Raw genomic sequence first — 20,805 nt, 5'->3', positions numbered from 1 at the left:
ATTTACAGTAAGGTTAGACTTTGTGCCTATAAGAAATAGTGTCCGTTCCAACCCCCACTGAAGACTGACAAATCACTGAAAAAGAAGACGGGGGATTTTTGTTGTCATCATTAATTAGAAACTTTCCAACACCCTCTCAATAGACGTATGAAGCCACATGTATAAAAAACAGGTTAGTACTTAATGAATAGATATTAAAAACATGAATGAATCATTACCTCCCTCTTCAGAACAGTGATTTGGTGACATTTCTTCAAAGGTGCACCACACAGCCAGTTTCCTCCCCTAGTTATTAACCATTAGCACTCCAGCTAACAAGTCATCCCAAAGCAAAGGTTTGCAATATTTTCTTTTCATTAAAGAACTGTTGCAGTAACTCCTCCCAAAGTCAAATATAGAAACTGTCATCCACAGTTTTCATAATAGTTGTTCACGTTAACCTTGTACCATGCAATTTCTCGCTTTGTTTATAACCTAGCAATATTACACCTCCAAATAACAAGAAATCATGCTGGTTCACTTCTTCATTAGCATTATTACATAATGAAAACTGTGAAGGAAACTTCTGGAAGGAAAATAAAAGTATTAAGAAAGCATTTGCCACTATTGGGTTCAGTTATGGGTCCCCATGGAGTACAACTCACTTTTATGGAGACTTGGGCAGCTGCCAGGAGATAAACCATAACACTTGTTTTGACAAATTTGGAGCAGTCCACTTTATTTAACAGGAACCGAAAGAACTCACACCAAAGCAGCATGACAAGAGACAGCTTCCATGGGAAAAGGAAGGCATGAACATTTAGACTATTTTGGAGTGCTGCCCTTTCAAGCTTGAGCATGACACTCATGAAATAAYTGGTTCCCTTGGGTACACAAATTAAAAGCCTGTTCACCATGGAGTGCAAAGCCTCTCATTTCTGAGCAGGTGAACRTGTAGCAACTAGACATTTCATACAACAAATTATCAGGTCTAGAAGCCYGGAGAACTTGTTTTCAAAAAATTCAGGGAAGGTCACAGCATRCATGGAGGAAGGAAGTACTGCTCTACCAATTATTTCTTTTCTGTGCTAAAACACAGAACAATTTCACCAGATTCAAGCCAAAGGAAAAGTTGACCTGGTCAAGAGTTAAGAGGCCAAGCAGCAACATATTTTTGATATTTCTGTGCACCTCCCATGTTGAATAGCACATGAAGATACACTAGAGTGTTCACCAGAAAGTGATTTGCCTTCAGGAACCATAAAAAACTTGATTTGTCTTCTGCCAAATTTTGTGAGCTTAGAAAATCTCAATTAGATTAAAAKAATGCTTTAACATGAAACACTGACTTATCTGGTTTTGGGAAGGGAGGTGRAAGGGACAGAGTCTCTGTGACTCTTTATCATAACATTCTGGCATTTTATGTATAAACACAAATTCTGAAACATCTATAAAATTTTACTTAAACCCAAAATAGACCAAGGATACAAAACACAAAAGATTCCACTTCTAATATTGCTTTGAACAGACAATGTGTCTTCATGTAGTATTTGATTTAATGCCCATTTTACCACAGATGGTATAATCACAAAAAACTGAACACTTGAAAGGAATTTAACAAACAGAACCAGATGTAAAACATCTTGAAGCTAASAAACTCATCACAAAGATTAAGGAAGACAGGAAAATACTGGGTTTCAAARCTTCCAGCAGACCAACACATCTGTGCAGCCCAGAAATGCTTTCCTACTTCCTGATGTGTTTACACAGCGAGGAGATGCAGCAGGAGCTGGATCAGAAGCAATTCTCTTTAGAGGTTTCATTACCGTGTCTCTGCAGCAGAGCCAGGGCACAAAATAATATTATTAATGAATAATAATACATAAAATGCAACTGGAGAACATGGATGCACTGGCCTTGGCAGAAGTAATACAGGCAGGTGGGAAACAAGGAAGAAATGTGCTGTTATACTCCAATAACTAATATTAAAGTAGATGGACATTAAAGAATCTATGAACAATTGTGCATTTTATTACTGGTTAAGGGGAGGGCCCTGTGGASCAACTTTGCAAAACCATTTTTAAACTGTAATAAGAACACCCTGCAAAAAGATGCTCCTTTCTATGAATGCTTAAAGGAAATGATACAAACAAGCAAATTAACATTTCCTTTATTTAATCTTCAGAAGCAACAGTCCTCCTGAAGAAATTCTGCCCTCATCTACACCAGCCTTGTAACCATATGTACTTTTTAAGGCTGTGCTTACGAATTTAATTCCTCACATTGGCCAAGGATGACCATTAGCACCTACATCCTCAACACCACAGTTTTAAAGTCCAACACAAAAAGCAAACACTAGTYTGCCTGAAAATTTTAAATGCCTCAAACTTCCCAAAAGTACTTGTTTGAAATTTGAGTGCTGATCAGAAGAGAGCAGAAACTTGAGCCAAGCATGGGAGAGCCAAGATCGTGGAGAGGTGAGCAGACACCACCAGCAGCCAGGAAAGGCAGCAGTGCCAGAAGTGTTATTTCCAGTCTCCAGTCATGACTCCTAAATCCCTTMAAAAAAAATCTTTCAAAGCTCTCATCCACTGTAGTGGTTCTGGACACTGTCCACATTAATCACTCATAGGAAAAGAAGAAAATGTTATGCTTGTGCAAGCAAAAAGCTCATCAAGCTGCATGTAAAATTGAAAAGTTTGCCCTTTCTAGCATTTGGAGCCCAAAAGTACAATGGAAAGAAAGCACTGAGTCAACAGCAGAGCATCTGCAACCACTTTGAGAGAAGATGGAAGATAAGCAGTGCTGRAGGCATGCTCAGGAGGAGTTTCTACGTGACAGCTGCCTTCAGCATTCCAGTTTGCTGGCTGTTGTCACCGTTTGGTTCAAAGAGAAAYGCTGCTGCCACAGAACTCATTTTAATACCGTTTCAGCAAAATATCTCTTGCTCCCCAGGGATTAGATACCTAGTTGTTGCCCATCCAGCTTCCAAGAAAGATTCAAAACTGTCAGCAATTCACCTTCACCATGTCAGCTTTGCACTGATTTCTGAATGCTGGGCTACATGAAGAGATCTTGCAGTATTGAAAGAATCAGCATTCGTAGCACTGAACTGTCACTTCTAAGCACCTGGTGCTAATTGAAACAAAAGGAAATTATCCTTTGGTTCCATTTTGTTTTCTCTTAGTGTATTCATGTGTAACCATACAGCAAGATTTACTGTCTACARTAAATGTCCTTATGTCCTCAACCTCAAAAAAACTCACATCCTCTTTRGTTTTATATTGTATATACACAGCAKRAGATCACAGTTCCCATGGMTGGCTTTAGTTTTGGGACTATAAGCTGTGGCCATGTGCATTCCAGGCCTCTTCAACTCTTCTGGGTAACAAACAGTGATTTCTATCACAGAAAAAAAAGTGTAGCAACGTCCCTATCAGTCTGTGGTCCTAAGGTTATTAAATTAGTAGCAACATTATTTCTTGAAACATTCATCACCCATTGTTAGAAGTGACACATTTTTACTTCATTATATAATTATTTGGGGATTTTTTTCTCATGTTTTGCTTTTTCCATCTGTTAGGTTGCATGAAGTTGCAACACAATTTTGGCACAAACTGGGTAATTTCCATCACAATGTATTCATTTTTCTTCATATTTKCATCAACATCTGGAATCATTCTACATTTCTCAGAGAAAATATTCCCCAAATCTTACTCCTTAGAAGAGTGGGGAAATTTGACACTASACGATGCTCTGACTAACACAAAAATGTTCTACATCATTTGAGCTTGTTTTCTTAATAGTAAACGTTCTACAAAGTCAGAGGAAAAAAAATCATCTTTATTAACCTACAGCTCTTCCTAATAACTGTGTCAATATTCAAAATTGGCAAGTATGACTGTTCGATTACTTTATTTTTTTTTAAAGTTTGCTTTATTAACTCATGAAATCATGTAAAATATTAGAATTATACACACTATAAAAAAGCACATCTGTAGCACAGGAAGCAAAGATARGACTCAAATTTTCCTTGATATAAATATAGCATCTACAAAAAGCCTTTTGTAATTTCTGGCTTCTTGTTATTTCTGCTCCTGATACTATCTTAAACCAAATAAAAATAAAGGAATTTTATACCAAAGCACAAGTGTATTGTGTGCTTTTCAGATTACAAGATATTCCTCACTCACAACCACCCCTAACTGAAGAWAAGAACTCCTTTCTCTTCCACTATTCTCAAATACCTCCCCCCCTACCTGACTGCATGCCCCTACACCTCACCACTTTCAAAGAAGCTGTCAAAAATATTGCGGACACCAATCACATACATAGCAAATTTTTCTACACGTTCCCCAATTTTTACATCTTCTAAAATCCTCAAAAACTTTGCAGCAACTCCAAATAAAACCAAGCCTTCCTTCTGCTCAGATCTCTGTGCAAAGGAAGCTGTTCTTCAAGGATAACTTCTGCCCATCACACCTTTATTAACCAGCTTACATCAGTACTCATAAAACTTGTGTAACCATGTTTTCTAGGACTTCAGAAAAATAAGTGTCTTCCAGTAATTGTTAGGTTGGAATGGGGGCCAACAGGAAAGAGAGATGGCTCACTTATAATCTTTACAGAGCTTGGAGACCCCATCTGTTTTCTCTGGTGTATTGGCAACATGTCTTAGAACACAACTTTTTGTTCAGACTGAAAATCACCAGTTTTGTTCAGTGACTGGTAGTAGAGAGAGACATGGCCAGTTTGTCCAGGGAGCAKTCCTGCTGCTGCTGTGCCATGCCAGCTGCTGGGAACACTGCTTGTACAAGGAGAGCAGCCAACAGCCCTGATGCTCCACTACCTCCTCCCATCCCACACCAGCTTTACACTCTGTTGAAGCCATGGCAAGCAGTATGTCCAAATAAATGGTCCACAAAGGAAGCTACCTTGCTTCAGACCTCACTGTTGGTCAGACATCAGAAACACCATGCAATCTGCAAGTCCACTGCCTGTACATTTCCACCTAGTTTATATCARTGCCTGGTAATTTGGCGCTTCCTGCCACACCCTTCAGCTGTCCTCAAAAGAACAGTTACGGATCTATTTCTCTTACAGACTTGTTCCCACACCCCCAATTCTCAGCAGGTATTCAGAAAAACAASTCCCAGATTTGTGCGAGGTCATTGAGCCAGGAACAGCCACTGAAGTGGAGAGCTGTGTCTATAAAAGTCACCACAGAGACGGTGTTAGGCTGGGCTAACGAGATAGCCAAGAGCACTGAGGGAGGCAGAGCAACACTGAACTTGCACCAGCACCTGTGGAGCAAACAGACAAAACTGATCGTGTATGTGTGCATATGATCTCAGTGAGACGGATGTGACTCCTGCCAGCCTGACTGGCCCTGTCCCAGCAGCACAAAGAAAGAATTCCCTTCCTCCCACCCCAAGACACACTGGAAGTGACAGTAAAATCACTCTCATGAAGAACACACACAACTCTTCCATTAATCTGACCAAAACACAGTCAGTCATTAAAATGGGAAGACCAAAGAAAGAATAGAACTCATGAGCCGAACCACTAAAACCTGCTATGAATCRAACCTGTGATAATTTAACTCCTCTTAGATTCAGGAGAAGTACTTCAAAAAAGCATTCTCACTTAAAAGACACACAGAGACACTACATGTGATATAAAAGAACAGTAAAACACACGAAGCATTAGCATGTGAAAGAAACATGTTGCAATTATGTCAGATACTGCTTTTTATATTTTATTAACAAGCAAGCATCCCTGGAACTGGCTCTATATAAAAATACGTCATGAACCAATCAGAWTACAAGGGAGTTATATAAATTTATTTTATGCAACACTGATTAGTTTTGAAATTTTCCATTYGTAAGGTTTTAATTTCAACTTTTATTTTTTAAAAAATCACTAAAAGGACACAACCCACAAAAATACAATCTGTATCTGCTCTATATTTACAGATAACTGGTCACTATTAAGGCACAGATTTAAAACTAACGTTTTATGTAGCAAGTCAAATATTTGTGCATAATGTAACACTAACAATACGATATACTGTACTGTTATATTCCCTTTGTGGAATCAAAGTAAGTGAGAATTTTTTTACTTCCAGTGTGTTCTTTTTTTTTTTAATGTGAAGCCCTACTGAAAAATAATGTTGTTCATGGGAAATTCTTCACTTTGGTGTAGATGAAATWGGCACTGCTCAGCAAAAGACCACATCAACTTAATACTGTAATAAAATCAGTTTCTGAGTATAGTACCGTCTGCATTCATAGCATGTGCTTACAAAAGACTAAAAAACTGAGTGTAAAGCTTTCTGATGCTTTTAAGTTTAGGCAAAATGAGCAAGAAGGGGTTGCAGAAAATTCTGTACAAAGTGTTGCTGAACATTTACTTGATTAAAAATACTTTATAAAATAACGAGTCAGAATACAATTTGATTTGCAAGCACTGGGCTGGCAAATGCAAACATTTACATGATATCTTATCCTTTACAAGCATGTAAATAGTCCGTGTGAATGGACCTATCTGCATGCTCAGAAGTAAGCACAAGTGTAAATCATTTCAGAGTGAGAAGCTGTGCCTTCCAAGAGGGTTTCCATGAGGTTGCTCTTCCCTGTGTCACACACACACACACAAATCTCTCATGGACACATGGATATTGACTCTTGGCATTGAGCACTGTAACTCGGTGTGAACGACTGTGTGAGTACCAGATAAGAGTTTTAGCCAGTTACAGCTGCAGTACCATTTGTAAACCAGACGAAGCTACTACTTGATCTACAGGGGAAGTCACCCAGTTATACACTATTAAGTAGATATGGCTGAAATGAGCACTGAGCAGCAATTTTTAGCTAATCACAAGACTTTATATTATTGCTTAATCATCTATGCCCTCAAGTAATAGTCTCTTTAAATTCCCTTTGTGTGTGCAAATTTCTCCATACATCATTTTGCATTCTCACCTTAAAAGAAAGAATTATCCATGGAAAGTGTCAAAACTCTCTCACCCATTTTTTGCATAAACCCCAACTACTGTAAATGTTATTCTAATGCCTTCTGCTWAGAGCACTTGACAGTGGTTCATGTCCATCTCAAAAGGCTTGTACACTGAACATAAATAATACATTACAGTAGAGGTAATTCACAATATTTCTCATGGGAATGCTTTTCAATTAATGATTGGAAACTACACATTGCATTGCAAAAAGAGGCACTTTATGGATTCCTTCATTATATTGAAACCCTTCATAAACCCATAACACAACATCTGTAAAGACAGAGGAATAACATTGCCAAATCTTTCGGACTTTCACAGTATAAGAATGCAAAAGTTAGCTCTAGCCACTTAGAACATGGACTCTTTCTGTTGAACATAACTTGTTTCAGAAATAGTTCATCTCCAGAGTTTCAAACACTTCTGCAGCTGACAATTACAAATCTAGATCGAACAAAACAGATGCTATGACACCTATTTTATGTAGGTCACTTATTGCTGCATGCATAGTCATGTAAGTAACATGTGTCATTTATTAAATGGCAACAGTGCTGTCTTGTCAAATTAGATTAGTTGTCTGTTTAATCAAACTGACAGCCCAGAGCTCTAGTTTGACGAATGCCTTTCGGTCTCTACCATAAATCTGCAGTAGATTAGTTTAATCTCTTAYGTATTGTAGGTGTATAGAATCTAAAAATAAAAGTCTGATATAAATAAGTGTCCTTTAGTGGCAGGGTACTAAAAATTGCCCTTTGCTTTGACACAACCATTAAAAACAGTTTTAGCATAACAGGCAGCAGTTAAATATGTTGACTGCAAAGGGTTAATATTGCAAGGKCCATTTTGGTCTTTCATTGCATCTGTTACAGTGAGTATTATTGCAGGCAGCACTAGACTGCTTCATAAGAGCATAATAGCACTGGTCCACTACCAGATGACTTGATTTTGGAACAATCTCTTCAGATAACTACCTGGGAGACAGAGAGAGGAAAAAACAATTCTGCGTAAGAACCAGTTTCTAGTACCATTATAGTGAGATGTGACTTAATGCAGGAACACCTGAAAAAATTTGATTAGTGCCAATATAAAAATTGATATGGAAATGAAAGAGAGAAATAAATTTCCACAGGACAAGAAATCAGAACATGTAAAGTGCAGAAAGACCTCAATAATTATTTTTAAGCAGTACCAGAAAAATCCATCTTGATAAAACCAAATCTATGCTCTCTGGCATCCCAGCTCTTCATTCTTCCTTCATTCAACAAAGTAAAAAATTCAGTGCATACATTATAGTTATAGGTAATAAAATACTAAACAAAGAACCCTATATTATTATTATTGCAAATTCTGTCCAATCTACATGAGTAAAACGTAACCCACATTTGGTGTTTCAAAAAGACAACCGACAACGTGTTCTCTCTGATTGTTTTGGCACAGTACTGTGCAGACTAAACGCTTTGGTCCTTGACACCCAAACTCCCAAAGTGCAGAGGGTGGTGTGCAGTGAAGGCTGTCCACAGGATTGCCATGTCCATCTGTCCAGCTGACTCTGTGAGCCCAGCTTCCTGCTACCAGCGCCCGCTGACGCTGGCAATGTCCGAGTGATACTGGCGCGGCAGTCTCCCGCTGGCTCCGCCTTCCAGGAACGAGGCACGCATGTTGGATGGGTCAAAGAGCTTTCTTCGGTTTTTATTCAGTTCTGGAGAGGTCAAGMACACCCACAAATATCTCCCATCAGAAATTCATTTTAATATTTGGATCTAAACCAAACGCAAGACTTCTGTTTAAATGAACAAAGGGTTTTAGACAGACACAGTRTGAACTGAAAACATCTGTGAGATACTCCTTCAATTTACAATTCAACAGGATAATAAGAGTATCAGGTTAAGACTCAGGCTCCTTGGGACACAAGCATCTACTTGGGGCAATTCTWACTTGGCACTGATACAGCGTGAAGTAGATAATTTTTTGCAATATTGAYTTAGAACAAATTGACATAGCCGAAACTTATAAAATTTTTTGTAATAATACTCAAAGACTGCAATCTTCCTRGAGGCACAACCATGCAGTGTAGACTGAGATTGACAGAAAAGCTTATTACCAACCTGATCATTTCTCAATGCACAATTCTTTGTTTTAAACATAAATCTGCAGCAATATTTTAACAAGGACTTTCAGAAAAAAACAATGTTCACCTCTCATTTAAACAAGGACCCTAATCTTGTATTAGTAATAGCTCATCCAAAATATTTTTCTTTTCCCCATTTTTTCTGTTCTTGTAAACAAACTCTGTGCTAGATACAAATCACTGAAATATTACACAGATTTTCATGACTGCAACTGAACTATGTACATTTGCAAACCAAAAAACAAAAATAACCCAMAAAGTTCCCCMAAAGCAGGCACTTTTTCCCAGTAGKACGATTGCTTTGCTAAKCAATAAAAAGGAGGACAGGGAACCATAAAGTTGGAAATGCCGGTTCTGACTGGCTGTTTGGACCCTGTAGTGCCTGTATGCCCAGAGATTCCAGGACCCACAATCTGGGGGCATCMAACTTGACAATCTGCTGAGAAATGAACTTTCTACCAAGATCTGCAGGACTATTGCAATGTGAAACATCTATAAAACCAGAGCTTTTAAGTACCTCTGGTGAGGGGCAACCTAGTGTTATCTCTGTGGACTCTACTCCTTTTCAGTCTTTCCAAGGCTTTCGTCCTTTCTTGGCTATAAATACATAAATTAAGTGAGAAGAAATCAAACAACGCTTAAAATCAATAAGGATACACTGTGTTTTTTACCTGAGATTGCAAGCAGCATTTTCCTTCTGGCACCAAAAGTGGTAATTCCCAACTCTTTCAAATCTTGATCAGTAAGAGTAAGGAATGTCTGCAGATCAATCTGAAGTAAAAAGAAATAGGAAAATTAGGCAAAACAACTCTTTCCACAAAATATTAAGTAATAAATGTGTTTCAGAATAGCTTCATTTTGTTCCCTGCTGCATTTTACAGTTACTCTGCCAAACTATTCTTTATATGTAAACAGCAATCACGACTTTTCAATGGCTTCTTCACACAGTTGCTCAATTTGCTGCATTTCTGGCAAAGAAGGAGAAATTAAAAAGTAATCTGCTCTAAAAAAAGTGAAGAAAAAAAATTAGTCTTACTTATTTGTGAGCCTTGAAATGTTGAGTATTTACCACAATTGTAAAATGTATGATCTGGCTTTGAACAAACAGTTCGTGAAAATCCTGTCTCAGTGTAAGCTCTAAAAGTGGTTTTTTTTGGTGAAGAGACAATAATTACTGCTGGAAAGCACCCTACCCACACAGAGGTGCCTGTGAAGGAACACCAACCTCTTGCTGCTGGAACACATCTGTGTATTTGCCCAAACCGAGTTTGCTGAAGAGCTCAGGCAGGTCAGATCCCTTAAACAAACTGTTGAGGTTACAGCCATTGCTTCCTGTCAGCGAGGAAATGCAGTCCATGTAGTTACTGCTGCTGAGATAGTGTTCAGCTGAAAGGGAACAAGTGCACTCTTGAGACACATCACACAAGGGCACCATTTCCCACCAACATTATACTCAACYAGATCATTAAAATTATAGACTGTTGAAATCTTTATTTTTCAAGGAAAAAATAGCCTCTCAGTGGCTCAGAGAAYGAACARTATAAAGCAATTTTTTTTTGTTAATTAAGTTCCAATATTTGTTTTCTTTATAGCTGCTTTTGTCCAGCCAACTCATTGCTGTTTCTTTGATCCTTCAGCCACACATTTTATTCTCTGGGAAAGCTACAGCTGCCATAAAACATTTTCTTTTGCTGCCAATGAATTTATGTTTCTGATTTTATTCTAGCACACACATTAAAACATTTTTAATCCTTATTTTAATAAACCTGGAACTTTAATTTTTATCTAATGAACTTGAAAACATCAGTAGATTGATTTCAAATAAACTTGGCATCTCTTTAGTACTTCAAGTACTCAGAATATGATGTACAGCTGTTCACAGCTCAACTAATGTGMTTTTAAAAACCACAGATTTTTTCTCTAATTGGAGCTATCCTTTCTTACATGTCCAAATTTTATTATCTGTGTACTCAGAATCTGGGATTTAAGTTTTACACAATTTTAAAAGTAAACRCAACAACATAAATTAAAAATAGAACGGTACTTATTTCCCCATAAAGCATATAGGTAGTATGGATTTAGTATTCTCTACCTCCCCTTTTCACTCTTTCAGAAAAGCATCTATTAAGTTATTAAAAAAATAAGACTTCAACTAAAGTAAAACTTTAATTTGTAAACTTCAAACATTGTATAAAAAGTAATTACAAAATATACAGCCTGTATTCACAGAAACCAGTATTTAAAATCATGCTAGGCTATGCCAAGCAGATGGACAGGCTTCTTTTCACAGAATTGCCTGAGTCAGAARGGACCTTAAAGTTTGTCTTATTCCAAGTCTTCTGCCATGGGCAGGGACATCTTCCACACTCCAAACTCCATCCAACCTGACCTTGGACAGTTCCAGGGATTGGGCAGCCACAGCTTCTCTGGGCAGTGCCAGTACCTCACCACCCTCAYAGGRAAAATGTTTCCACAATATCTGATCTACATGTATGCTCTTTCAGTTTCTAGCCATTCCCCTTGTCCTGTCATTACGTGTTCTTGTAAATTTTATCCCCATGTAGAGAATCATGCTTTAAAATTCAGTTTCAGCCAGGATTATGACTTCACCATGAGCAAACAGCCCAATAAAGCCCTGGTAACAAAGCAGAATGAGAGCAATCTCAAAATAAAACTTCACACAGGTCTGGTTTCAGTATACCTTGAAAAACCACAGCAAAAAGTTTTTAGCAAGAATGTCTGGCATTTAACAAATACCCTTAAAAGTTTTCTAGTCGGACCATTATTTGTATATCAGGTTACACGAGCTTGTACTTCTCAATTTGTGAAAAAAAAAATAATTACAGGTGTCAGTAATTTAAAACCCTAGTGAAGTCACGGCACATTCATATTAAAATAAATAYTGGCATTAATATGATTGTTTTCTTTTAATCAGATCATAAGAGTTTATTWACCTGATTTGTTTTGTTTCCGTTTGGGGCTGCCAATTGAGGAGACAAAATCATGAGCAGTGGGTCCAAGGCCATTCCGGTCTCTCCAGTTATCGGATTCACTGCCACTGCCCAGGTGCTCCCGACTGCTGGACCGGGACAGAGACATGGATGAACCCTGCAAATCACACAAACAAAAGCTGTGCTGAAAACAGAGCTTTCATTGTGACTCAGATGTTTTCTTTGAAGCAGYTCAGTTAAAAAGCAGCTTTTAAAGCTTGCAAACATTTTTTTGGCAGTTGATCAATAGTCAAATAGTTGCAAACCGGACACAAAAACAGCAGGTGTGCCTCAAGCATATGCAGTTTACAGTTTTCAAGCAGGAGTTATTTAAAGACCATGATTCAAAATAAATTGCTCGGTATTTCCAARTTTGTTTCCAAAACATTCCATGGTATCAAATTCCCACACAAATTCTAGACTAAGCAGTCTATTGACTACATCCCTTCACAGGGAAGAGAACATAACAACATTTATCTGAAGATAAGTGGATCAAGTACACAATACTTTACAACAGTCTTGCACAAACACTCCAACAATTCTGCCATGGTTTGTGAATTTGTAGTTGTTTTGTCTGGGGTGTTTTTAAATAGATTTTCATATTCTTGTGAAACACTGATTATCAACTCTTATCACTGTGGGTCAGAGCATCCCAATACAAGGCAACGGTATTCAGTGGGAACATACCCGAAGGAAAGAGACTTTATAAATATCACATACTTACATGAGCTAAAAATTGTGGAAGTTAACAATTTAATTCTATAAACTTTCATCAAATTGCAATTGAAAAGCATCACTTAAGAGGCAGCAATCTTTTACACTATCTAGCAAAAGTGACACCCCTGAAGAAACACTGGTTAGAATCACAGACACACTTAGAGATTTTTATATATGAAGGCCTGGGGGAAAATCCCACCCCAGCACAACCAACACAGAAAAGTAAACAAAAAAAAAAAAAAAAAAAAAAAAAAAAAGAAAAAAAAACCCCACAGATTTGGCTGCAGCTTTTTCTTTCCCCTAGTTACTACTGCATTACATGTAGCCAAGCTACATGTACCCGAATGGCTCCGAAAGTTGACATGTCAAGAGGAGGACAACAAGGAACATTTTCATCCTGGCTGAATATTTCTTTTGCATTAMCAGGTATATCCTAGAGAGTGAAGAAGTCCCCTTCTTCAAGAAACATGCCATTTACATTTTACAAAAGCAGGACAGAAAAAGGTGTCTCCATGGAAGCTGGGAAGGATTACAGCAAGGAAACAYTAAAAAGCAACTTCAGAATGCTGTTGAGAAGAAAGGAAGAAATTCCCTGCACARTTGCCATGCAGGGACTCTGAAGAGAACAGCTGGACCCATCTGCCTCCTGCCTGGGAAARCTCTGGGCCCAGTGAACAGTGCAAGCAGAGAAAGCTGTCCCCATTCTGTCCACAGAAGGAAAGAGGAGCTACTCATTCTGCTGCTCTCCTCCACCATGCACTGAATCACATGATACAGTTTACCTGTTACATATACACTGTTTTCATCAGGCTACAAAATCCCTATGGCTTATTAGCAACTACCCAGACATTTGGTCCTCTAAGTTGTTTTAAGCTGCTTTAAACAAATATGTTTTAAGAAGCAGACTTCTATGCCTCTATGACATCTATAAAACAGACATAACTTTGTGTGTTGAGCTGAATGTATTCCATATGCCTCAATATTTACGTAAGAAATATTTTTCACCATAAAAAATATTTAGAACAGTTATCTGCAAGAGTTTTTTTTTTACAGAAGTTATAGACATTTCTCAAGAGAAATAACTCTATCAATTCACTAAWAATAAATTTCCATTACAATACACTTTGATATACCTCATATGTAGTTGTCATGGATGGCTTGTATGATACATGATTTGCTCTTCTTAGCTCCTTGATAGTTTCTGCAGGCATTGATTTAGAGAACCCCAAACCACTCCATGTATTTGTTGGAGTTCTCACTTCTGTTACAACTGGCTTCTTCAGCATAGCTGAAAATACAGAGACAAATCAATAAACCTSAGCCTTAGTAAAGGATAATACTGAAGCTGTGTTTGCTAACAGCTTAAGCCCCAACAAACAGCAATCTCTAAACACCTCCACTWGCTACACAGCTTGAATCCTCCCTTCCTCAAGGCAATTTACTCTGCCAGAGGATAGTGAAACGCCACAGGGCTGCATGGAAGCCAAAAGAACCCTATCTGTTTCAAAGAGAGGAGCTCCTGTTTTTCGTTTGGTGAACAGGTAATTCGGTTTATTTTATAACAGGGTCAAAGATATGGTTAAGCCCCTTACCAATTCTACAACTTAATTTATCCCTGAAAAAACAGGCCATTTAGCTGACATGACAMACACCTTAAAGCTTAATTTGCATCCAAATAAAGTGAATTATTACAGTACTGAGCTCTCTGAAAACAATATTGATCATTTGCATACTGATACACTTACACATCCCATCTGCAAGCCGTTTACACTGTATTTTATACTATGTTGTTATTAAGAAATTTTTGGAATATAAAGCTAATATACAAACCTTTCACTACCACGTTCAGATTTTATTAAAAATCAGATTACAAAAACTTCAGGAAATCTTTCATCCATGTACTAACAAGCTTTTCAAAAGTCACWGTTCATCCACATACCTTTGGTTGCCAATAGTTTCTTCTGTTCATAGTCAAATGCCTAAAAATTAAACATGCAGAAGATAGTTTAATTGCCATTCTAGCTAAATGTCACTCTAGTACTCATCTCTTAGGGAAAACAAAGGGTCCCAAAGTGGCCAATGAATACACCTAGGAAAAWCCTGAAATACTGCACAGTCATTTGATGGTAGTCCAGCTAAAGCCTTAGTTACTTCAATTGTTCACTCAAACACAGATAAAGATTTTAAATAACGATGTGATTTCCATTGGAGGGAGGCTGCAGCAGTATTTACAAACTGCTTCGGCAGAATTCTTCTTTGTTTTTTTTTTAATAAAACATCTTTCATGCATAATATCTCTTCCTTAACCATCTGTTCTTAGCATTTAAAACATTCCTCAACAACACAAAAATGATAACATCTTAGCAAGTCTAGGCTGTTATCTTGTTTTTGTGATTTTTAATACTCTTTCAGGTGTAGCTCTTCTCTACATACTCATCTTATGAGAGGAAAAGAACTTAAAATTTTGGAGAATTTAAAGAACTTTTATATGTGTTTCACCTATGTTAGTGGAAGATGTGAAGTTTAAATACCCCTGATTAAATAAGATACACTTYGCTGAATTACAAATTAGGAAAACTAACCACACAAAATGACAAAAATGCTATATTAGCCTGAGGTATACCTAAAATAACTAGAGTAATACTAAGGAAAAGGGCTGTAAAACACTAACCTTCCTCTTGTTCCACTACGCTGTGGAGTCTGGTTATACCCATACTCTGACAGATCTATACTGAAAATAACCCTGTTACTGCTTCCTGACAGTCAAAGGGCTCTCCTCCCGCTTTGGGGAGATTTCCAGTAGCATGCTAGCAGATTGTATTTGTAGGCTGTAATTAACCAAACTGTCACTGCACATGAAAAGTTTTAACATGTATTTTGTAACGATAATTCTCTCCAAGCAACAATATAAGATTTCTTGCAGTCAAATAATGGAGACAAATAAGATTTTCTGTACTTAAATGTTTCTTACTCAACRGAAGCATAGGAGCTACTCCATTTTCAAGAATTTTTGTTGACAACTCATTCCTCAGCTGGGCTGAAATACTTTTACTCAACTGGTAATGACAATTCAGTCTGCATTCTATGGTAACTTCACTCTGCAATTAGCAAGGTTGATGCTTGATTGGCTTCTTTCATGGACACCTACCTGCATATTGACAAAGGAGGGCTGTGGAGCCAGACGTGCTCTCTCYGAGTTCTGCTGGGCGGCCGCTGCTCGCTCCGCTGCCCGCTCGCTGCCCGGGGCTTTCTTATCGGCCACGGGGCCTTCCGAGGGKGCCAGCTCTGCCTCCGAGAGCAGCCTCTCCGCCGTGCTGCGGGCAAAGGCACTGTTAGTTAGCTCAGGCTGCTCCCCACAGCACMCAACGGGCAGGGCAGTGCTGATCACTCAGCTTTACCCTGACAAAGCTGGCGGTCAAATTTAAGACATATCAACACGCAAATATCTCAGTGTTTTTAGCAATACTTCCAAAAGTTTCAGCTCTCCTGCACTGTTTTCTCTGTCAGGGAAAGAAAGCAAGTATTCCTCCTTCCTATATTACCAACGAAGAGGAATAGTTCATAGATTCACTTTTGAGCTGTCTGGAATCACTGCATGCAATTCCTGCGGGGTGACTTCCCATTTAGCCTTGCTCAGGCCAGCAKTTCTAACGGGTTCATAGTTGTAGGATAAAGACAGATTGTGCAATAGGGACTCAGAAAGTTGGCATACATCCCACATGCTTTTACAGTTTCAATAACTGCAGTCCTACATGCCCGCATTACCTCTTAATGCAATCCTTTTTTTTTCTTTCCTAAAACCCCAGCCACATCTTAGGCCTACTCTAGAACAGTATAAACTCTTACTTCAAAGCCATTTTYGAAGCTGTAAACTACTACCCACAAGGAAACCCTGTGCACTATGTCCTCAACAAAAAGAACAAAACACACAAATAAATTTGGTTAGCAGGATTGCTKGGATTTTTAAACTGTGAAAGCAGAATTAATGAAATACATATCATAAACTTGAAAGTGTAAATAAACAAAGCAAAAGAAAATATGTGTCACGAACGAGTGGTGATAGAGAGTTCCCGAACAAACAATGAGAACACGAGTACATTGGACAAAAACATTRCATTAAGAACAAGCCCTGTGCTGCCAAGATGTACTATGACTCAAATGAGCCTTTCCCACTGCTGGGTCATGAAAAAACCAACCCAACCAAAATCATCACTGAGACAAGTGTTTGAGAACATGCTGCTATGCCCTGAATACAGCTTTCCTAAGAAGAAAAGAACCTCAGCTACACACAAAAGSAAAAAGCTGTCAAATTATTCTCAAAGCAATCAATAAAGAAGGAAATTGCAAAAAGGTATACTTCAGAAACAGGTAATGAAAGCTCCTCTGATAAAAATCTCCATTCTTTTGTGGGGGAGGAGAGAAATTTTTTGAAACCCAAAACCAAACAGGACGAACAAAAAGCCTTCAAAGTCTGCGGTTATTAGACTTATGAGGGGCTATATTAATCCCTAATGTGATGGAAAATCAAGGCCAAATAAAATCAGTTCTTTGAGTATCCTATGACTGAACCACCCCTTCTATGTACAAAAACGTGAAGTAATTTCRTGTTGTGAAAGTTCCACTAATCTGTGTTTACAGGCTCAGCTTACTGTAAGTGGGAGTTTTTGGTGCCTTGCAGTAACTCCACCGTCTGTCTCTTGGCACAGCCCTGCTTGCAAGAGCTCATCATCTGCTTCAGGTCACTGGTGTTTGCAGAATGGGACGGACTCCGGGGCATGCCCACTTCTACAAACGCATCATTGCAACCTGCAGGGCCCATAAAAAGGAGAGGTAAGCCACCACTTTGCTGTGCTCTACTGAACTCGCTGCAGGAATGAGAGCTAAGGGAGAAAACCTCCTTTTCCTCCTCACAGGATTGTCTTCAGGGATAACAATTTTGTCATGGTCAAAYAGTCAAGACATACAAGTTCAAATGCACAAAAAAGTGTTAGCATGCACCTATACAGTAGTCATCCTTAGTATTTTGTTTCTTCAAATATTTAAGTAYTATTAATATTAAATGTGAATGCTGACAATTTGAAGTGACTGAGTATTCTGAAGAAATTTGGTTTCATACCCAGTTTTAAAAGACCTCCCCAGGTGCTCAGGAAGCTTCTGCTGGAAAAAGAGTTCCCTCACTTCATGTTCAAATATCTTTAGAACAAATATTTATTTCTACGAATATTTATCACTTAAGTGGGCAATGTACCTTTCATTCAAATCAGCATTTTAAATGACCACAACCCTAAATAAGAGAGGATCTCCTTCTTGATCAGTACTGGCAAGGGAAGCAAGGCCTTTACACGTATTTGCTCAAGCTTGAAGTGGTATTGACTTCCCCTCTCCCTGCATGATAGGGAGAGTTAAGTACTTCAGCTTCTAAAAGGCAACAAAGCTGAAATGCTGTTGCAAAACATGCAAATAAAATTATTTCCCTGTGTCATCAAGGTTAAATCTACACAGAATTTTAGGCAAAAACCTTCTCAGATACATTAAATACCTCCTTTTGCTACAAAGCAAAAACAAAATATTATTTTAACCATCAGAGATTGCTTTAAGCAAAGAGTTAAGCTCCTGAAAATAGAATAAAATCCTCATATGTTATCTCTCTCCGCTCCTGTGAAATAAATAAATTGTTGCAAGTGCATTTATGTTGATTCAAGGTGTTTCTATCAATAGTACACCTCAGTTACCACAGGTTCTATTTACTTTCTTTGAGAATGAATACAGGAGATACAGCACTATTTTCCTTTAATGTGGTTGCAAAACCAATTCACAAGGAATATCTTTACATTTTTGTATCATGAATTGTACACAGACTGCACAAACACTACCAGACAAAGGAATGCAATGTCAAAATCTTACCTTCTTCGCTATTTGCCTTGGCAGCTACTTGTTCTGAGGCACCRTGAGTATTTGTTTGCCTTACTGCATCACTGTGGGTTGTGCTCAGCACATTTTCTCCCAGCGATGTGGCAGACAGTGCAGCATACTTGATATTTGAGGCCTGAAAAGATTGTCACAAATCACTGAAGTGATTTTTATGCCTAAGGAAATATTGAAACAATTCCCCTTTTCTATCTGTGCAGGAGAGCAGTAAATCCATTCCTGGTTTAGCAGAACAATACATTTGAATGCTCTATTTTTCAATCTTTAAGTCATATTCGAAAACACTGCTGTTTATTTTTAAACTCASAAGTTTTATAAATCTACTAATATAGCTAGTTTTCTCTTTCAGCTTTTCTTAGTAAAGGTCTAGTACAAAGAAATCTGCTTCTTGAAGATAGCATCACTTACCTTTACATGACCGTTTAATGAAGCTGAGCCTTTTTTACTTTCTGATTGCAGGCCATTAACATGGACTTCAACAGGAGTCAAGCCTGGTGGTGGAGATGGAGTATTTTGACCATAATTAGGCACTCCAGACAGCAGAATACTAGTTAAAGTTGCTTGGGCAGTAGATGGTATCATTAGGTGTGGAATAGCAGAAAAACCTGTAACAAAATTTAATCATGTTCTGATTAAATTTCTCATTTAACTTCCTCAGTCATTACACTACTTTATATAAATCTTTATGTAGCTATGATACATTATGAAAAGGTTTCCATTAAAATTAGAAGTCAAAACCATAAGGCTTTATTCTAACCATTACTGGGTAGGTTAATTTCATTTTCTAACTAAAACTAACACTGCATGTTACAGCATGTCATATATTAAGTTATAACTTTAAATTTRCATATTTATTCATCCATGCTAAGATAAAGGTAGGAATTAAGGCTCCAAYGAATTAATTATTCCAGACCTGTCAGCTGCCATTCTAATGACTGGGTATTGTACAGTTCATTTAATTCACATTAAACTTCTACCAACCTGTGGTGTTTGTGTTAGCAAGAGATGTTGCCCATAAAGTGGGGCTGGGCGTGCCTGAACTTGGACTCTGCAAAGGGCTCACAGAGCTATTTAGGGCATTCAACAGAGAGTTTGGAGCAGTTGAGGTGTTGACTGACAGGGCTGTTGGACCTAAAAGGCCTGCAAAAAGTTATGCAAGTGAAKATTTAGCTCAGACTTACAGAACAAAAAAAATTACAGAAGTACCAACTGCAAAGAAACAAACAGCCCCCCGTTAAATTGCACCATCATGAGTTTCACAAACAAATTTTAACATTAAACCTGCAGCTCATTTGGTGCACRGAGCACATTAAGAATTCTTGTTCTTAAACTGGGAATCATATATCCAAGAAGAATTGGAGCATCTTGGATGTCCTAGTGGAACCTAACTCCTGTCATAATGTAGAGTCTGCACTGACTGCTTCTCAGGAACACCATCCGTCTGCTGCTTCTGATGGTTTGTTTCAAAGCAGCATCACAGAGACAAGAAAGCAACTGTACTGCACCACCTCACTTTCATTTCACACAGTAACCTTTTTCTAAGAAGCTCCTATAAATAAACCACTACTTCCATACTAAAAACTATTCATTTCCTTTTTGCACTTCCAATATGGGCTGCAAATCATCCCCCAAATGCATTGGTCACTACCAAAGCATTCCCCCACACCAGCTCTTCCTGTAAGAGCATTCACAAAAGAGTTCAGCACTATACACTGAAAAGGTAAAAGCCCCCAAAATGCAGCAAGACAAGAACAATCACAAAAAGCAGCATTAAAAATCCCAGTCAAATGGCACAAACACTTGCTCCTGTGTCACTAGATTCTTCTGTAACTGCTTGGTTTTTCCGTATGTTTCTGATACAAAGGTGTTTGCAGGGCTTGAAAATGAAATGGWAATTGCAATCTGGACTATGAGCTTCTGAAAAATATGAAGACAGGAAGCTTACTGATTTCTGTCCTATATTTCAATGGGTAAGTAAGGTCTAAGCTAGAAGCACGTGGATCTCTCAATTACAGTGAGATACTGGAGTGAAATGTGGGGTTGACTAC

General features: G+C 38.1%; 1 protein-coding gene across 1 annotated transcript in view; it reads right to left on the bottom strand.

Moving 5' to 3' along the window:
* Nucleotides 1–6,110: 6,110 nt before the first annotated feature.
* Nucleotides 6,111–20,805, bottom strand: part of BICC1 (BicC family RNA binding protein 1) — an 89,845-nt gene continuing 75,150 nt past the window's right edge. The window contains exons 11-21 of the mRNA XM_057368371.1: nt 19,739–19,897; nt 19,166–19,362; nt 18,734–18,875; nt 17,479–17,635; nt 15,978–16,143; nt 14,769–14,808; nt 13,963–14,117; nt 12,077–12,230; nt 10,348–10,508; nt 9,794–9,893; nt 6,111–8,693 (exon numbers count right to left, since the gene is read on the bottom strand). Of these exons, the coding sequence (XP_057224354.1) occupies nt 8,563–8,693; nt 9,794–9,893; nt 10,348–10,508; nt 12,077–12,230; nt 13,963–14,117; nt 14,769–14,808; nt 15,978–16,143; nt 17,479–17,635; nt 18,734–18,875; nt 19,166–19,362; nt 19,739–19,897 (1,562 nt within the window). The 3' untranslated portion in view covers nt 6,111–8,562. The remainder of the gene's footprint in view (nt 8,694–9,793; nt 9,894–10,347; nt 10,509–12,076; nt 12,231–13,962; nt 14,118–14,768; nt 14,809–15,977; nt 16,144–17,478; nt 17,636–18,733; nt 18,876–19,165; nt 19,363–19,738; nt 19,898–20,805) is intronic.

The sequence above is a fragment of the Malurus melanocephalus genome, unplaced genomic scaffold (genome assembly GCF_030028575.1).
Source record: "Malurus melanocephalus ecotype Western Australia unplaced genomic scaffold, MMel_1.1 scaffold_91, whole genome shotgun sequence".
NCBI classification, from domain to species: domain Eukaryota; kingdom Metazoa; phylum Chordata; class Aves; order Passeriformes; family Maluridae; genus Malurus; species Malurus melanocephalus.
The sequence above is the reverse complement of the archived record's forward strand: the minus strand, read 5'-3'. Positions and strand labels throughout refer to the sequence as shown.